Source organism: Aquila chrysaetos, chromosome 24 (genome assembly GCF_900496995.4).
Source record: "Aquila chrysaetos chrysaetos chromosome 24, bAquChr1.4, whole genome shotgun sequence".
NCBI classification, from domain to species: domain Eukaryota; kingdom Metazoa; phylum Chordata; class Aves; order Accipitriformes; family Accipitridae; genus Aquila; species Aquila chrysaetos.
The window spans coordinates 15124348-15143697 of record NC_044027.1 but is presented as its reverse complement, the minus strand read 5'-3'; the positions used below and the strand labels follow the sequence as shown (position 1 = coordinate 15143697).

The window sequence follows — 19350 nt, the reverse complement described above, 5'->3', positions numbered from 1 at the left end:
CTACAGCATCATTTGGCATAACTATAAAATCATGGCCGTGAAGAGATAGAAAAAGACTCTTTGCTGTGTATCTAGACCTGCTTTGCAAAATCAACCATGATCCAGCACAATGCCTATTCAATTACTTCCTACTAGGATGAAAATGGGCAACTTGTATTTGTCCTTTACCAGACCAACCGCCCCACACACACCCACACAGAGCAGATTTTTGAACAGCAGATGAAAGGCTGGCTTCAGCATGCCACCTTCAGTGTCCTGAGCACCCATCTAGGTCCACCCCATCCAAAGCAAACCATTTAAATGATTGTTTGCATCCCCTCGCTCAGCAAGACTGAAGGACCTGCTCCAAGTTGAACACGTATCTCAAAGCAACACTGAACTGGCTTTTGTCCCTTTCCTTATGATAAGAAGCAAACAGGGCAGGATTTTAGTGATTATTTATTATCTGTGAAGTGCCAGCAGTGTCCTTACTCTGTACAAGACACAACTGCTGGGCTTACAAAAAGAAAAAGCACTGTGGCCAAAATCATTTAGCCTCAAAAAAGTTAACGAATGTGTTCTCAGGAAGCTCTCAGGCGCTGCCCATCCCGAGGACGTATCAAGGTGCCGATGTGAACCACTCAAACTAGGCGGACATGTAGCTCATTTCTCTCATCCTTAAAGCTTAATTAGGTTGCTGTCCAAACACAGCTTGAGAATATGGCCAAAACACAGGTATGGCCCTTGATTGCTAAAACCCAATCCATTGCAAGAAACTTTTTTTTTTCAGGTGGGGAAGCAACATTAAAAAACGCCACTACTCATGGAAGTTACAACTGCTTCCGACAAACAACATGTAGAAAATACTGGGAAGGAGACTCAAAGTATCTGCTAGTTTCCAGTGGAAAGGCGTCGAGTCCTCCATGTTCACCAGATGGATATCAACATCTGACACGTGTTGGAAGACATCCACATCAACTCCACCAGCCTGAACTGTAAATAGCCGAAAACAAAGCCAGACAGGACATCTGTGATGTGGTGCCGTCCGATCATGACGCGGGAAAAGCCCACGCAGAGGGCCCAGAGGACCAGCAGGATCCGGAGAGGGATGGCCAAGACCAGGTGGTTGAGGAAGAACTTGGAGAGCATGGCCGCTCGGCTGGCGTGCCCGGCTGGAAATGCATAGGTGTCCATGGTCAGGTAGTCCAACAAGCCAGGGGTGACGTCGTACGGGCCCTTCCGCTTGGCCAGCTTCTGCAAACCAGCCACAATCATGATGTCCAGAAGCAGGGCTACAAAATGGGAGATGAGGAGGGAAAGGTCAGAAGCAGCGTCAACAGCAATTTTCAAGGCAGTACATTCAAGGATTGCTGCCGTCTTTAAATAAAGGTTTGGGTTCAATTCCAGCCAGATGTCCACAGTTCAGGTGCACACAGCTCCCCCCACCCTCAGATCACCACCCAAATGTTAATTAACCCTCCTAGTTCACCCACGGAGAAGGCAAGTACCATTATCACCATCTCACAGACGAGAAACCCAAACCACAGAGGCAAGCGATCCGCTCGGGAAGAAAGATAGCAACTGGTAAAGCTAAAATTAAAACTCTTTTGGCCCTCAAACCACTGGACTGGATGTCTCTGTTTCTGTCCTCCACCCCATGCTTTAGAAACCTTGTGCAGCAAGGACGTACCCCTGCCTGGGCTGGCTCTGTGCCGGGGTGAGCAGGCTGCAGTGAGCAGTCGGTGGGAGGAAAAGTGCCCCACAGCACTTTCTGGTGTCGTCCCTTGTCCTCTGCCAAGCCCACCACCTCCCCCCTGCCCAGAGCCAGCCAGCAGGATCGCACCATGCTGACAGATTTCACTAAGAAAAGAGCATTAAGAGGCAGCGAGCCAATGGGAAAGCCATGCAATAAAGAAAAAGGGCTCCTGCGTTAGAAACAGCACCTCGGTGCGTTGAAGCGGAGGGCGGGCGTCATCCTCCTAGATGTCCCCCGCCTGTCCCTCTCCCTTTGCCGAAACACGGAACACCCACGAGCCATTTCTTGTTTCTTTTCGCCTCTCGCTCTCTGTGGCTTTCTCCCTGTGAGTCACCCCATGCACCCCCTTCCCCGCACAAACGTGGGGGGGGGTAACACACCTCCCAGCCCGAGCAAACCCAGGCTTGTGGCAGCAGAGGGACCATCCCTGCAGCTGCAGGTCTCAATGCCAAATCACCTTTCTTCCCTAACTGCTTCGGGAGTGAAACCCATCAGCACTTGTCTTCTTCATCCTCCTCTTCATCCCACCCCCTTTGCCCCAGCTGACAGGTACTGTCATTTCTATTTCCTAGCATCGATTTTATTTTTCTTTAATCCCTCATCTGCTTTTCCCCAGCCCTCCTAATTGGTCAGAGTGCTGATTTCAGCTCCTCACAGCAATGACAAGGAAATATATAGCATCACGAGCACAGCCCGCTCCCCCGGCAGGAACGCGAGAGGCCAGTTGCCTGGTTCTCGGGCCCTGATAAAGACCATTCCTTGGGAGCTGACAAGGTTTCGGGAGGATGGATTGGGAGCGCGGCGGCGCTGAGGACGGGAAATGAGACGGCACATCGGAGGCAGGCAGCGACTCCTGCCCGCTCGGCACCTGGCAGGAGCTGGGAATCGAGGAGCTGTCGCAGCGGCTCTGCTCACCCACCCGGCACGGCGTGCCACCTCTGCGCAGCCAGCCCCCGGCGTCGCTTTGGGAAGGAGCTGATATTTATCCCAGCCAAACTCTCTCCTTATGGGAGAGCTATTTTTCTTCCTCGTCTGCAGGGCGTCTTGCATGGGGAAGGGGGACAGCAGGTCGTCCCTGGACCTCCTGCCCACCAGGTCCTGCCCGAGCCGCTCCTGGGAGGGGAGACGGAGCAGAGGAAAAGGTCTGGGCACCAGCTCCTCGCTAGCGGGAACGGCAGCACAGGCAGCAGCGGGGACTCCAGCTTAAACACAAGGAGAAGCGGGAGGCTGACATGAAGGCAAGGTTCATAGGCGGCATCCGAAAGGAGGTGGCGAGGCTGCAGGTGGCAGGGGGATGCAAGGAGGCTGGTCGCCGCGCCGGCCCCGGAGCGGTGGTGATGGGTTTAGGAGGACAAGGACAGCCAGGGGCTCTGCACAGAGCCTGCCTGATGGCACCGGCAGACCGGGAGAGAGCAGCGGGAGGTCTGCAGCCCACGGCAGGGGACCCTAGCACTCAGCGGAGCCGTTCTCTGCATTTTGAGATTTGCTGCTATTTTTTTTAAGGGGCTGGCCGGGGCGGCGGGGAGAAAGGGAGGGAGGCATTTCAAACACAGGCTGCAGAGCCCTGGAGCAGCCACTCACCGCGGTTTCCTGTTAAGGCCGAATGTCGTCAGCACGGCTTGCAGCCGCCGAGGGTAACGAAGCACCGGGGCTGGCCGGCCGTTACGGGGCCGTCTCGCTGCGGCCAGGCAGCCGCACGGCTCTGCTCACGCCGGGCTTCCTAAATCACCCCCAGCCCAGCTCCTCACCCCACCAAGGTGACCCCCTGCAGCCCCGACTCAGCAAAGCGCTTCAGGAGCCGATTTACAGACCTCATCGTCTGCATTGCCCATCAGTACCATCTCACCCTGGACAAGAGCTGGGCGAAAGCCGAAGCCTCTGGGACACAATCTCGGGAGCCCAGACTCACGCATTCGTTTCCGAGAGATGATGCACCGGAGCTGCCAAGAGAAGACTGTGGCCCAAGCTGCTCCTGCTGAAGTCAGCAACTTACTGCATTGCTGAGGAGCCCAGCCAGGACTCAGGAACCAGTCTGGGCACCTCGAAGGATCCCCAGTGCCTCCTCCATGGTGCTCAATATACCCGCCACAGACCATTCCTCACCAAATCCACCCGTAGATCAGTAGCACAAACATCGCGTGCTTTAGCGACGCGTGGTGTTCACCATTGTCCATCAGTAATTTGCACTTACAAGGTACTTTTATGGTCAAAGGTGATGTCAGGGCAACTTGAGGGATGCAGGCATGTGTGCATGGAGGTGTTCAGGGCATGAACAACAACAAGCCAAAGAGCTGTTTTAATAATCCTTTTCTTCAGAAGATGAATAAAATGGGCTTTCAGTACTGCTAGGTTTGATTTTCGTCAAGTGATGCACAGAAAGCAGAAAGCCTCGTTTGCCCACATTTCAAGATCTGAAGGCACGACAGCATTAAAACCGGGGGTTAATTTGCTGTTAAAAGAAAAAAAAAAAAAACAAAGATCCCTCCGTCTGGTGCTTTTTCCGTCACTTCCCCCTGCACTTTCTGTTCCTTTCATGAAGCAACTTATTTATGAAATAAATGGCACCCGAGGCATGGGGGGGTCCCACAACCCTCGCCCAGCTCTGGGTCTCAGCAGAGCCCCTGCAAAGCCCCGGGGAGCCACGCTGCACCCCTGCCCTCTCCTCCTGCTGCTGCTGCTGCTGCTGGTGCCGGCGGCCAGGCACTGCCAGAGTGAATCAGCACGCAGCACTGCTGCCGACAGTCCTGCCAACGGCCCATCCTTCAGAAACAGATACAGACGGTGCCGTTGCTCAGCAGCCCAGGCCCTATTCCCTTGCAATTCCTTGACCTACATGCCCGCTTAGAGTTCGGCTCGCTTGCTTTTTCCCCCCCGCGATGCAAACCAAATCCTCCCTCCTCAGGCGGGCACATCCATGCCAGCATTATGCAGCTAAGGGGTTAACTTTCTTACAGGCATCCTTGGTGGGTCCAGCTGCAAGCGGGTGTCTCTGCACTGGGAAAGGTGCCTGCTGGCTACCAAAGCGGTTGCATCCGATAGCCCGGTAGCCTTGCACTTGCCAGCGCAGTCCCAGCCGCCTGCAAACCGGCATCGTCCCCTTCGGTCTGCCCTTCCCCTGTCCCTAACTCAGAGACGTGCAAATCCTTCAGGCTGACCAGACTGATGGCTGGAGGAAATACAGCCCCGGGAGAGAGCGCAGAAGGGAGCCTGCAGCTGATTTACCAGCCTGCACTCGCACAACGTCGCTCTCTGGAGACAGACGGGGCTGTCAGAGGTATAGCAGAGATGGCGGAGTGCCACCTGACCGAGGGGTGAGATGAGAGGAGCAAGACATTTTAATTTTAAGCATTTTTTCATCATGTCCTTCCCCCAGCTCCAGGTAGCATTGGATTTAAACCAGAAGCGGCATCGGGTGTAAAATCCAGGTAGCACTGGATTTAAAAGAGCAAAGGGAGGATTAGCTCTTGCCCATCGTTCCTTTCACATTTTTCTGGAGAAGATCCAGAATTTCCCCTTTGACCCGGTGTTAAGGGAAACAATCCTCCAGATTTCCACTGCAAAACCATCTGATTGCAAAAAGCTCTATTAACATCTAAAACTTCCTTAAAGTGCAAAACCAAGGAGCAAGTCTTGTCTGCCTGCGACAATTTTAGCATCAGAGATCACCTTGGTATTGTAAATAGCCAACATCTGGCATGAGATGCACAGTAAATGAGCTGAAAGTGAGCCCCCTGGGCAGACGTTTTATATCTATTAATAAGAAAAGGAAAACAATTATCTGCCTTGCTCCTACCACCAAACGTTAGGAGCCCATTAAGAGTGGAGGCGAGCGGAGAGGCGAGCCCTGCGCAGGCAGGGCACAAGGACAAACCCGAAGCATCGTCGCAGCAGAACCAAGCCAAACCCCAAAGCTGGTATTTAAGGGAAGTCGAAACAGTTGGACGTCCCCTGTCACTGTAAAGTCCTTTCTGTCCCAGCACCCGAGGTGCCATCTCTGCCGCCGTCCCTTACGGGAGCTGAAAGAGGCTGAGGATGGGGCGAGCACCCGCGGGGGGCATCGCCTGCCCCGGGTCGGAGCCAGGCAGCGTCTCCAGGGACGAAGATGGATTCCGGCCGAGATGTTTATATAAACATGTTATCAAAACCACAGCTGAAAAACAACCTGGGTGCAGTGCTAGGGACAGGGCGGGGAGGAAAAAAAGAGAAAGCCAAAAAAGCCCTTGGCCTCGTCTGCTCCTGCAGTCACGATTCACATGACTTCCCGCACATGGGGCTGCTTGGATGAGACAACGCTGCTCTCCAGAGCGCGGCTTGTGAGATCGGGATCGGAAAACAGAGTCACAGGCTGGACTCAGTCTCCCAGAACTGCGACTGAGCACGCAGGGAGAGGAAAAGGGGGAGGTAAATGCCCAGAAACAAAGAGCGAGACCATCCCATGAGCTCAGGAGGCACCCAAGCGTGGGAGCAGATGTGCATCGGACAACCCCCTCTGCCCAGCCCCAGCACCATTTTAAAGCAGAGCCAAGCTGGCAATAACTCGTTGCCTGGGCTTCAGAGCCTGCAGCCTGCTCTGACCCGGGTCCCGCCGTGCTGGAGGCCACACCGACCCCGCTGAGATGGCATGTGCTCCCCGCCACAGCTGCTGAGGCCACGTGTAGGGCCAAGGTTGGCTTTGAAGGTCCTGTATTTCCCAGATTAGCCAGCCTCACTCAGGAGTGAACCCTGGACAAATGTCACCGTTCTCAGGAAACAGTTTCTTTTGCTCCGTAATTAGAATTTGTAATTTTTTCCCATTTTTCTTTTTACTTACATGCCCCCTCCTACTGCTTCCGAACTTCCCAAGTCTCCCGCGGGCATTAGGCTCCCTGACCTGGAAAATGAGCCGTTTGCAGCCTTGACTAGTTGATATTAATGAAAGATGCAGGTTTCAAAAGCATCTTCACCGTCTCTCCGGTGGAGTTGGTGGCCGCTGGAAGAGGTCCACTCCTCTGAAAGTGAACTCCTCTACTCCATTTTCTTCCCCAAATGTGGTACCATTAGGTGTAAAAGCTGACAAAAGGCACAGATGGCATGACACATTGAAGAACCAATGAATCAGACACTGCGGTGTTTTGGGGGGAGGTTATTTTTTGGCTGAACAAGCAGCAGCGTGGGGTAAGTGGTCATGGGGAAGTGAAAAAATGGTGGAAAGCAGCATTGTGCAATTAATTAAAAAAAATCCCAACCAACAACTAAAAATAGACTTGCTATATCCTAGATGATTAGAAACAGCCCCGAGTGCAAACTCAGGCTGCCCGGAGTTCTCCCCTTGGAAATCCTGTGCCCCTGGCAGCTGGAATTTGTATCTCAGCATCAATTACTGAGCCGGGCTGCCTCGCTGGGGGTCCGCACGGCCTGGGGACGAGACATGGGCGAGAGGGTGAGCGCAGCGAAAAGTGCTCGTGCTGTTGGGGAAAATGAGCTGCGCAGCCCCCAGGATGGCTCAGCTGCCTCTCAAAAGGGCTCCAACAGCTTGCAATGACCCCGTCCGCTACGGCAGCGGTGCAGGTAACATCAGCACACCCCAGAACCACGCGCTGCAACACGCACAAGCACAACAGCACCGTACGGGATGAGCCGGAGGAAGAAAACTGCCTTGGGCTGATGACCAACAGCATGTCCCAGCCCACAAACGCTGGGCTCCTCGCTCAGACCTAGCGCTGCTTAGGCTTGTTTTTACCCCCCGCTGCCTTCAATAAGGCAAACCGGCAAAAAAAAAAAGTTGGGGCTGTTTCTGTGGTGCTCAGAGGGCCTCCAACCATCGCACCTCACAGTGCGTTAGACTCGGATCAGGTATGTCTGCCAGCATCCTTGTATAGACGGAAATGGAGAGTGAGGCCAGAACTGCGTTCCAGGTGAAAACATGGAGATTTCTTCCAAGGGAAGGAAAAAGAGACAGTTCTCTCCCACACCCCCATCCTCCACCAAGCCTGGCCCGGAGCAGGATACCCAACGGGCTCTCCCTGCCCTCCGCTCCTCGCAGCAACTCACCTCGCTGCCCAACGCTCCTCCACCTTCCTCTTCCCAACCACTGCTCCTGTCAAGGCGCGTTAGAGGCAAACACACTCACCCACGTCTCGGGATCTCCCTTTGGGCCAGAGCCTGGCTCTGCTTCTCCGACAGGTCTGGCTCTGCCTGAGTGAAACAGCTACTGTCCCCTTTGAGCTCCAGGCAGGGGCACTGGGAAGCTGCTCCCGGAGTGACAGACATAAGGATGACTCATTTCCCATGTTTATTCCCCCTCTTCCCATTCAACAACCCTCGCACTTCTTTTCTCTTTCACTCTGCATTCAGGCTCTGGAACATTTCGCCTGCTCGCTCTGCGCGAGGGTTGGATTTCAGCTTCCTGCAGTTTCCCCAAGGGCTGCACGCTGATGGCTGCAGGGCTCACAGCATCCTCAGCACCAAACGGCCGGCCAGGACCTGAGCTCCTCGATACCGCCCAGAACCAAGGGGCCGATCAGACCGTGGGTCTGATAGAGACCCTACGCGGGTCCCTGGAAATACCCCCCCCCCCCCCCCCCCCCGCCTGCTCCAGCCACGGTCAAATGGGTCCCAGCCTGTCACTGACTGTCCTTTATCTGAAGGGACACTGCAGACTTGCAAGCCTGCCCTGCAGTGGACAGTATATATTCGCTATAGTGGAAGCAGGCGAGGAAGGGAAGGGGGCAGGGAAGCGGGGAAAGCTGGGCATCTCTTGCTGTTCGGAGATGCCTGAGCTCATCAGCTGTGAAGGGATGAAGGGTGAGGACGGCACCCACCAAAGGACCAGGGATTTTAACTGCTGTATCTGAGCAGGACAACAAGAGACAGATTAGCAGCCTGATGTGATGAAGAGGAATATTTAATGCCAGGCTGGACCTGTGTCTAGATGTGGGATGCAGGGAGTGGGCATCTGTGTTGTTCCCTCCGCCCGGCACCCACCGTGGGTCACTCATGTTGGGTTACTTGACATTTAAACGTTTCCACCTCGCTAGGCAGATGTGCTGCAAACTTGCTGAGATCTCAGTGGGCACTGGCAGGGCTGGGAGGGGAGCAGGACAGGGGCTGAACCTCCTCCGTGTGCCAGGTTTTCCAAGGAGGGGCTGGTTCACGCAGGGTGCCAGCCCTCGAGCTGCTCTCCCCTTCCCTGCCGAAACATCATCTGCCCTGCCTAGCTCAGAAAATCCCCAGCCTCACAGGAAGAAAATGAAAGGGGAAAAAATAGACACATCTGGCCCCAAACCACCTCTGGGGCTCTCGGCTTAGCAAGCTCTGCTGCGTACGGACTGATCCATCTGCCGTGCAACTCCCTGGCCTCTCTGCTGGGTCTGCGCTGCGGAGCCCTGAGGCTTGACAGGATGAGCTTGTCTGTACTGCCTGGGCGTTTAATCTACTCAGTGACCTTTACCAGCAACGGGCTGTACTATCTGGATTTTCACCACGTGGACTCCAAAGAAAAGCATGACAATACCTGAAGCACCTCCGTATTGTTAGAGCAGGGTCAGGGGGGGCTCGAGGGGCCTGGCGAAGGCATTTCTTGCTCTCTTTCCTTCCTAATCCACCACTTTCCTGCCAATCTGGTCTTGCTTAGAAGCTGCCGGGGTGGGACTGCACAGTCCTGGTCATTTATGTGTATTTATAAATATATATATATTTTTAAAATAAATATATATATGGCTCAGGATAAAGTCACAGCTCTGCAGGGGACTATGCCTCAGAATATCATGGCTTGGTTCCCAGTCAGACTAAAGCTAGGTCAGTATTCAGGGAGAAGTCTGGAGAGAGCAAGAACTGCCTTCTTGCTGACCTTCAGGAGTGGAGGAGCGACCCGGGGCTCCCCTCCTTTCCTCCTCCTGGGGCAAGCCACCCATCCTCAGCCTGCCACGCTACTCGCGATGATACGTCCACACCCTGCCGCGCTGCTTTACTTGATGGCGATAAATGCTTAGTGACAGCACCAAAGAGCCAACCCGCCCATCGGAAGCGGGATGCAGAGCCAGCTGGTGATGGATGAGGACCGGGACCTGTGTCACTGAGACAGCAGGCAAAGACGACCAGGGCTTTCTCTTCTCCTAGTCTGAATACCTATTTCAGAAAGCCGTGACCAAAGCAGAACCAGTTAATGGCTGATATTTCAAACCGAGCACAAATAGGTATTTTATGTGCAAGGGTTAACCAAGCAAGGGTTAACCTTCCGACAGCAAAGGCACACGGCTGGGCTGCAGATAACTAAACAAGGTGGCAATCTGGCTCTAAACACAATAGGTGGACTTCACCGGAGTTACTGCTTTGGGTAGATGACCATATTCCATCCCCGTCACAGTAAGAAGGTGCCTGGACCTGGAAAGACCATCAGTCTAACGAGATCGATCTGTTTAGCTTAATAAATAGGAGGTGAAGAAATGACTTGAGCACTATCCAAAATATTGAAAGGCAGAAGAGGTGTTGGCTAAAAGAGCTATTCAGCCGAAGAGACAAGGGTACGCAGACGCAATGAAGGGAAGAGAAGAGTCAAACTAAAAGCAAGGCGCTCGTGAGAATACCTGCCACTGCAGTAATACAGAAATGGTTCTGACAAGTTCACCCTCACTTGTAATTGTACATCAGATGGAGTGTTTGGGTTTTTTCCCTTAACAAATTGAACAGGAATAAATTAAGGGATGTGCTACAGCCTGTATTTTGCCGTGGGTTAGATCAATGATCCAAATGTTCTTTGCCGGCTTTGCAGTCAATGAATCACTAAATTTGGATCCACATCCTCACCAGATGGATCAGAACCAGAAACCGAGGTACTGCTTCCCCCAGGGTTTAATGGAGTTTCTGTCTGGTTCTGAAGCAGATCTGGGAATTTTAGTGAAAGTTTTGTATCTGTTTTCCCCCTGAAAGCCCAATTGCAAGGTTCAAATGACTTTCTAAGCACCTCAGTTTTCATGATATCCTTGTGATTGCAGAGAAAAGCTTGAACGGTCCTAAACGTTCCAACACTGGCAGACAAATAAAATGAACTCTAAAACTGGGGGGTTTCCTCAATTACGATTTTCTCAATTTGGCCAGGGGGTGCAGACTTTCTTCCTGACTCTTCAACAGCCAGGGTTGGGAATGCTGAGATAGTCTTCCTGAAAGCACGTTCTGGCAGAGGGATTTTTACAGTGGGCACAGATATCTGATTTCTTCCATCTTTTCAGTAACAGGCTGTGAGCGTGCTTCTCTGGCTGTTTGGCATTTGCTGGTAAAGATTACAATGAGAAGGAGAATCAATAAATTCCATCACAGATGACAAACATGGAGGGAAAACATTGCTTGGGGTTGCTAATCAACATCTGCAGTTGGGATGGATGGAGCATCCCAGGGTCAGAGCCCCTCACCCGAAATGCTCTCCCATGCGTTGGCAAAGCTCCTGCCAAGAGCTCCTCAGGCGCAAGTGCCCCCCCTCCATCTGCAGTGGTGCTTCTGCCAGGTTCCCAGTCCCATTTCAGCAGTCTCCTGTCTCCTCGCCTTGAAAGCCTGATTGCAAATCCTAAACAAGTGCTCTATGATGGGCTGGCTCCCTGCCCAGAGACTGCATCAGAAATTCTGCTTGATGTATCAAACTCTCAGCAAGCAGGGGGAAGGGAAGAGAGCCAGGGGAGGTAAGGAAGGGGTGCCATAGACACCCCCAACTTCCCTGCTTCCCTCTTCCCAGGAGACCAGGGAAGCACCAGGAGGTTCCCTTCCCTTTGACCTGTCCCTACCCATGAAGGCTTCACACCACATCCTGATGGATTTCATCCACAGGAAAGCAGCAGCGAGGGGGACCAAGGATGCCAGATGCAGCAGTCACGCCATACCCTTCCTATTTACTCCTGAGACCCCCACTTCTCATGGGATCTGTCTAGGTCCACCAGCCCCACGCTCCCCAGCCCGACTCCTTCCTCCATCAGCAATGCAGGTATTACGGCAGCAGCTGCTCGGATATTTGGAGCTCCTGACTGCAATCTTAAATATCAAACCAAGGCCACGCTCACAGCTGGGATCTGCTCTGTGGGGTGACACAAGTGCTGCTGAGGACGCTCTGACAAGAGAGGCCCAGGGCACCTTGGCCAGTCCCACCAGTCAGTGTTGTCTACTCGGTGGGCAAAGTGGAGCTCTTCGGAGGCTGCCAGACCTATGGAGCCACCAAGTCACGGCGTGAACTAGTCCTTCACACAGTTTAACTATTTTCTTTCTTGGCAGGCGGAGAAGAGCAATGGGAGCAGTGTGTCTAGGCAAGGAAGCAAGACTTCAGAACCCGCCCGAGCTGTCCCCAGGCACCCCACGTGAGCTCAGGAGACCTGGAGATGCGGGTAGTGACGCAGGGCCGAGCTCTCCCAGCGACCGCCTGATAATCAAAGTTTCAACGCGACCTGGAGGTGGCTTTGTATTTGGCCTCCTCACACGGCAACAGAAGGGCGAGAAAAACTTTCTTGTTTTTAAGTCAAAGGTGGTGTTAGCTCTTTATAAGGATCTCAAATATTTTAGAGTCAAAGAGGTCAGTTTTCAGGCTCCAGAACCGTCAAAGGCTCTGGGGTCAAGAGACATCTGGAAACTGTGCCGGTTGGTGTTAGTCACCTACTATTTCATCCTCGTGCCCTTTTAAATGGAGCTTCTTTTCTCAGCGAGAGGTTGACCCAGCGCACCGAGGAGCCCCTGGAAGAACTGCTGACGTCGGCAGGCTCTGCATCACGCCGATGCTATTCTGGCTTCTTCCCCGCGATGGCCTCCCTTCATTAGATGTCACAGCACGAGGACAGTCTCTTTCAAAGGCAGAGGGGAGAAAAGGCAGCTAACACTGTGCTTTTCAAGCCAGTTCAGCGCAATCTTCGCCTTCTCCGAAGGATGAACTTGTGAAAAAAAAAAACAAACCTGGGGCCACGTTGCAGAGCCTGTATCGCATCACAGTTGGCCCCTGAGGACAGGACGTCCCTTTCCTGAGGTGTCTGTGAAATAAAATATCCCTATGTCCCCTCAAAAGGCTCCCTGAGAAGCAAAGGCCTAAATCCAATGTTTTCAATTTCTCTTACCAACCAAAAGCGGGAGCTCCGATTGCTGGTTTTTGGGGGAGGGTGAAACACTAGGGTGGATCATGGCCAGATGAGACAGTAATTAGTCACAAGGAAAAATATGATAACTGGACCCCATGCCAAAGGCAGAAGAGCGAGAAGAGCAAGGTCCTCAGGCAGACGTGGCCAGGATCTAAGGCAAGTCACGCCTAGAGCTCAGCCTGGTCACTCGTGGGACATCGGTCCACACGGGTGGGATGGGTCCTGCTCAACCGAGAAGGCAACTCCTTTAACACGTCCCAACCTCCAGAAACAAGGACACCGACCACCGCACAAGAAAGGAGAGACAGAAAGATCCCAGCCCGTCCGCACAGCCTCTGGGTCAAATTAGCTCATGGAAATGGGGACAGCAGCAAGAAAGGTCCTCATGGGAAGGAGGATGCGAGATCAAACCGCAGCAGGGAAGGAGACAGGACTCCATCACGCGGTGGCTGAGACGTGGAGCCAGGGTCCGTTCAAGAAGGTGGTGAGGGGATGGAAATCTTTTTTTCTCAAGGATATCCTCAGGAATTGATCCAGATATCAAAGGTTAAAATCTTTGTGTTTTCCCCACCTATCCCCACCACCAAGGCAGATGACCATAGATTAAATAAAAGACATCGCTGCTGGTATCCACCTGCACATCCCAGACACTTCCCTGGTCTGACTGGACAACCCTACCCCATGCAGGACCGGGGACCTGCCCCTACTCCGTGGGTGCCACCGGCTACCAGGATTACTCCATCCCTCTTAGACAACTTTTTGCTACATCCATCACCCACGGTACCCAGGACCAAGATGGCCAATAAGTGCAGCATTCACCCTAAAGGTCACTCCCTGCTTCCTGACCACAGCGGTGGCCGGGAGCAGGCAGAGGAGGAGTCCCACTGCCGCTGTCCCTTGTGACCAGGGCTGGGCTTTCCCGGCGCGCAAGGAGGTTTGCCACTCACCTAGCAGCAGGTTCATGAGGACCTCTTGGCCTGCCAGCGTGCTGCTCTTCACCAGGCAGATGAGCGTACCCGCGATCCAGGGGATGCCGTGCCCCGTTATCCCCAGGAGGTTAATCATGGAGCGGGCACCACCCCAGGAGGAGGCTCGGTTGGCACACACTCCCAGCCTCTTGGACATGCAGATATCAATGGCCAGCAGGGAGTTGAAGGCGATTCCCTTGAAGGAGGGGTTGAGCTGCATGCAGTCCTCTTCGGGCAGCTGCTGCGACTGCCTCCGCTCCTTGGGGTTGCTGTTCTGGGCACCAGCTGCTCCGGCCTGGCCGCTCTGCTTTCTGCCGGAGCTCCTGCTCTCCTGGTTCCCCTTCAAGGGCTGATTCAGGGAGAGGAACTCAGCCCTGTTGAGGACATTGTTCCTGTCTCTTGCCCTGGACCGCGGCTGGGATGCTGGCATTGCAGTCTCTCTCTAAGGCAACCTGCTTTGCAAATACCGGGAAGGAGAGAAATTCCTCTTCTCCCCGCAGAAAGCTCCCCCCACTCCCACCCTCACGAGCCGTGAATTTGGGAAGCTACAAAGGTTCCCCTCTGTTGCAGTTGCCCCCAGCACAGACTGCAGCTGTTAAATATAGAGTAAGGAATGCACATGGCTGTTTACTTCATGGGCCTAGCAAGCTTGGAAGGAAAATTAATGCCAGGCTTGGCAGCCACTCCAGTGCCAGGGAAAAAGGTTAAACAGCCAATAGATTGGAAGAAGAGGAGGGAAAAGCGTTGTGCCAAAGGTTGGTTGCTTCTGGCCTGGTCTATTTAAATCTTCCAATTGCTTATTCCCCTGGGCTGCAAGGGAAACTGGGAAATGTAGTTTTTTGCACTACAACTCACATTTCAGTGTCGGAGTCAGAGCTGGAGGAGATCACGGCATCCCCCCTCCCCACGGCAGCTGGCATCGCTCCTACGGTGGGCTGTGCCACCTGGCTTTGCAAGCTCCAAGGCTGGGCATCACCCGGGGGCTTCCCCCCAAGGGGCTTTCCCTGGGTATCTTCTCCATATGTTTGTTCTGCAACATCTCGCCCCCTGCGAGGGCACCCTAGATGCCACCTTCCTCTCCCCGGTACGGATTCCTTTCAAACATCACTAGGCGCATCCTCTCTCCCCTTTCAGGGTGCACCCCTGCAGCGACTTCCATCGCTCACCTCATTCCTGGACCCAAGGAGAAGCAGCACCTGCCTCCTGATTAGAAGAGACACTGCTAATGAATTCCCATCCCCCTGCCTCCCAGCGCTGAGCGTGGCCTCAATACCGCACATGTTTCTGCCGTGTCATCCAGCATCGCAGATCCCACGCTGAGAGCAGGTGGCAGGCGATGCCCGCGTCCCGGAGCTGCGGATGTGAGCAGCAGCACAGGTACCGGCCCCAGGGGAGCGGGCGTTGCGGGATGGGGAGGAGGAAGGCTTCCCGCAGTGTGGGTTGGATGCTGTGGGCTCGTGCCAGGCCCTGGGGAGTCCTCCTGCAGAGGACAGGGAAGACCTGCCATCCCTCCTACCACCATTACTTTGTCTGTGCACGGCTGCCGTCAGCCTCCCAGCTCCCCACCGCAGCTGGGGTGAGCCCTTCTGAGACCACCCGCTGATCACCAGCGCTGGTGAGCCCCTGCGAACATCCCGTCTGTGCTCACAGCTTCAGTTTACAGGTCTGAATAATCTTACTACTGTCCCTGAACCGCAGCTGTGTGGATCTAAGCCTCAAGCACCTCTGGGAGAGACCGTCTACCTCGGTTCCTCCTGCCCGGAGGACGGCAGCCCGCTGCAGCAACAGCCTGAGCCACATCCACCGGGGCTGCCGTCACCGAGTTACCTTCCCTGGGCAATGGGCTGTCGCAGGTCCACACCACTCACACTCAAGAAACGGGATTATTCCTATGCATTCCTATGCAAATAGGCTGGAAATCCCCCATGGACAGAGAAGTGGAGAAGGTGAATACTACACCGAGGAGCAGAACAGGCACATCTCTTGGTGCCAGTGACATTTGCCTACCCAAATGTCCAGTTACTGAGGTCAGTATTTGTACACGTCTGTTCCCTGGGAATCAGGCACCCAGGTTCAAAATGCACTGGAGAGCTTAAGTGCTAAATGAAAGGTGGTTCTTGGCTTTCTAAGATAATAAGAAAAAATTTGCACTTTCTTTGCACTTTTTATCCATAGTTCTCAAAGTCCTCTAGATGAACTATGCATCCAGCCTGTGCCTGTCTGATAGACAGACTGGCCGGAGGCGAGGGCAGCGCTTGGCCAAGCAAGTGCCGGAGGTCCTGAGAAGCCCTCACCCCTGGGCTTTGCTCATATTTCCCCCCCTGCCTAATGAATCAAAGGAAAATAATATACATCAACTTATTTCTGAATCACACCCTCCGGGAACCTGTCCCTAGCCTGCAATGATGATCCTAGCCAGGGGAAGAGCTCATCCCTTCCTCAGGCATCCCTGCCCAGCCCATAAACCACAACCCCGTTTGGCTCCGGTACCATTTGGGACTGCGGCAGCCCGGGAGCGTGCACAGACGCTGCCACATCACCGACACCCACCAGGTCCTGTCCGATCACCGGCTGCGCAGCGGCATTCTTACGCTATCGGGGAAGTCAGCACCCCGTCCCTATCTGGCTGCCCTCATCCCGCTGCCCGGCTCCGAGGCATGTGGAAAATCTCAGCCCACCTGACATCAGCCGGGGAGATAACCGTCATCGCTGCTTTAACTTGGTTATAGCTGTCACCTCCCTGCTGGACGGCCTCCCTATTTCTCCTGCTCCGTGCAGGGCTGCTGCTGTGTGGGATTCCTTGCAAAGACCAGTGGGCAGAGGGTTAAAGCGCTGCTGGCCAGGAGCCTGCAGAAATAGGGAGACTCGTCTCTCCCGCCTGTCCAGCCCCGTGCTGGGGATGCTGGGCTATTGCCGAGCATATTCCTCGGGAGCTGTCACAGGAAAAAAATACCTTGAAAGCCCTGGGAGTTAATTTAATCTGGTGCCTGTCTCTTCTGTTGACACTGATATGAGGGAATTTCTCTGCCTTACACACAGAGCTGCCCCGGCCTCCCCGCGAGAATCCAGCCTCACACCCCAGCACGAGTCCCCAGCGGGAAGGGACGGAGGAGGAAGGGCAGCGCGGGATGGACGCAGAGCCAGCAAACCCCTGTCAAAAGTGCAGCGGGAAGGGAAAACAATTTGGTGTCTCCTGCAGCCAGGCGGGCTGTCACCGCTGGTCCCAGCCGGAGAAACCGAGCTCAGGAGGGAAACGTCCCCGATCCCTGCACTGGGGCCATGACGAGCACCATCCCTCTGCGCTGCTCACGAAACAGCCAAAAACCCAAGGGTTTATAAATATCCCCGCTAAACCTGTAGACAGGCTCCCTGCTCTGGCGGGGCTATTCCAGGCCTGACACCCGATCCACACGGGTCATCGAGCACCTGGGAGAACGCCCAGACGGACAAATCCCGACGGACAAATCTGGCATGCTCCACATGCCCAGTCCGCTCGGCCCCGGCTGCGCTCCCCGCCTGCCTGCGTGCAGCGCTGCAGTCCCCGGGGCTGGGAGCCGCCGGCCACAATTCCCGGCGTAGCTGTGGCCATGCCCGGCGTCAGCTGCTGGCATGGCCACGCTGACCACGCTGGAGATGCGGGTGGGACGGGAGGGACAGCAACGTCCCCTTTCTCCACAATTCACTGGCAGCTTTGGTGCATCCCAGCCTCCCAGCAGCGGCTGGCCAAGAAGTGGTTTGCAGCCAAAGCGCTTGCAAGCAAAGCTGCAGCGTTCCTGGGTGGGATTCTTCTAAGGGTGAAAAAGAAAGCTTGGCCAAAATAAAATATAATGTTCTGCAGTACTTACGGCACACGCAGCAGTGCCGGTCAAGCCCATTAGCACAGCATAGCATAGCCTCTGGTGGGCTGGTTTTATTTGCCGCTGCTCAGACGGTGAAGGGGAGACCTTGTCTTTCAGTAAACCTGGAAAAAGTGCTGGAAGGGCAAGGAGGCACGATGCAGGCCATGATACCGGGGGGAGCAATAGCGAGAATGGAGCATGGCCGTGCTACGATGAGACACGGACAGGTGCATCGAAGGAGCAGTAGAAGGAAACACAATGCACAGCATCACCAGACACTCCTAATTCTTACTTATTACAACTTGGCCTCACCTCTCCAGCAATTCCATCAGCGAGCACCACACTCTCAGGCACAGGAACCGCTCTGCGCACGGCTTAATGCAGCCACTCCGGGGTAGAGTGTGCTAATGCCTTAATCACTCACAGCAGCGCGATGGAGACAGGCACGACCAAAAACCAAAGAAAACTCCAGCTGAGGATGAAAAGCTTGTTTAATTAGAATGAGATAATTCAATTTCCTAGTTGACCAGAACACCAGAGACAGCCAAGTTGAAGCAAGACCTGGCTAAAGCTTCAGTGAAACTAGAGTTGCAGAACAGGCAGTTTCACCAGATTCATAATGCTCTGAGAAAGTGCGACAAGCTTGTTTGAAAAGTGTGAAAGAGTCTTGGAAATGTCAAAGGATTTCAGCACCTTCTGGAGGCTGCTGAAGCAACTGGATATTTCATTCGGAGATGCTCGTTTCATTCTTTCTTACACTATGTGATAGTAAGTTGCTTGCTTGTAACTTGAGTGTGTTCTTAGCTTTTATATCTGTTGCAGGGCTAGTGACTATAATTGTGCCCTTCACAGAGATCGGGAAGTTTAAAATAAATACTTAACCAATGCTTTGAGAAACGTGCAGAAGAAAACCATAACAACATACTGTGTTTTTTCCACCTGCTGTGGGCGGAAAGGAGCAAATCCGCCTCCCCTCGTCCTGTGGCATTCACTTGTCAGGATCACCCAGTAGCTCCAGTCTCTGCTACCTGCTGGAGGGCAGACAGCAAGTGCACAGCGTTGAAAAACGCCAGGCACTGCGTGAGCTAATCAAGCCTGCTGAGAGTGCGGGGTGGGAAGGACTAAAAGACGTTTACTTCGCTCTGCACTGCTATACCGTACTGCAAGTGGCACCAGCGAAGCAATTTTTACCTCTCGGTGCCCCAGGTTTCCTATCTAGAAACCAGTCACGGAGGACACGCGTACCCAGAGCTCTGCGTAACGCTCGACGTACAGCAGCTATTGCCGAAAAGCTGGACACACGCACCTCACCTGGTGCTCAACGCTTGAAATTCAGATCCTCAGCTGGCCGATGGTCAGCAGGACCAGCCAGCAAAGTTACGGCTAAAACTGTCTGTACTAGGAGTTTACAACTTTGCCACAGGCCGCTGCTGCCTCAGACGCTTCTCACTCTCTATTCCAGCTACTCCTTAGTCCCTCTGCTGCTATGGAGAGCTTTGCATTTCTAGTTGCTTGAATCACAGCCCAGCCAGCCTAGGGCTACAGGTTTTGCAAATAAGGAGAGCGTCCTTTTACCAAACCTACCAACCAAGCTCCAGCCGGGAGAGGAAAATCTTAATCTGAAAACCGAAGAGAAAACACACTGCAGTTAAATTAAAAAGAAAAAAAAAAGGGGGGGGGGGGAGGTTTCTAAAAAAAACTACATTACCCACAATTCACGGCCATGT

At 53.8% G+C, this 19350-nt stretch overlaps 1 protein-coding gene across 1 annotated transcript; it reads right to left on the bottom strand.

The window, feature by feature from the left end:
* Positions 1 to 422: 422 nt before the first annotated feature.
* Positions 423 to 17452, bottom strand: PLPP7 (phospholipid phosphatase 7 (inactive)). Its single transcript, XM_030000706.2, has 2 exons — positions 13764 to 17452; positions 423 to 1271 (listed from the first exon to the last, which is right to left on the bottom strand). The coding sequence occupies exons 1-2, from the start codon at positions 14212 to 14214 to the stop codon at positions 907 to 909; spliced, it is 816 nt and encodes a 271-aa protein (XP_029856566.1). The 5' UTR covers positions 14215 to 17452; the 3' UTR covers positions 423 to 906.
* Positions 17453 to 19350: the final 1898 nt, after the last annotated feature.

Bases quoted from the DNA above. Each gene is read 5' to 3' on its own strand.
- PLPP7 (XM_030000706.2), bottom strand. From the start codon at position 14,214: ATGCCAGCATCCCAGCCGCGGTCCAGGGCAAGAGACAGGAACAATGTC. The intron at 1,272-13,763 runs GTGAGTGGCAAA...CCCATTTTGTAG, and splicing joins CCTCATGAACCTGCTGCTAG to CCCTGCTTCTGGACATCATG.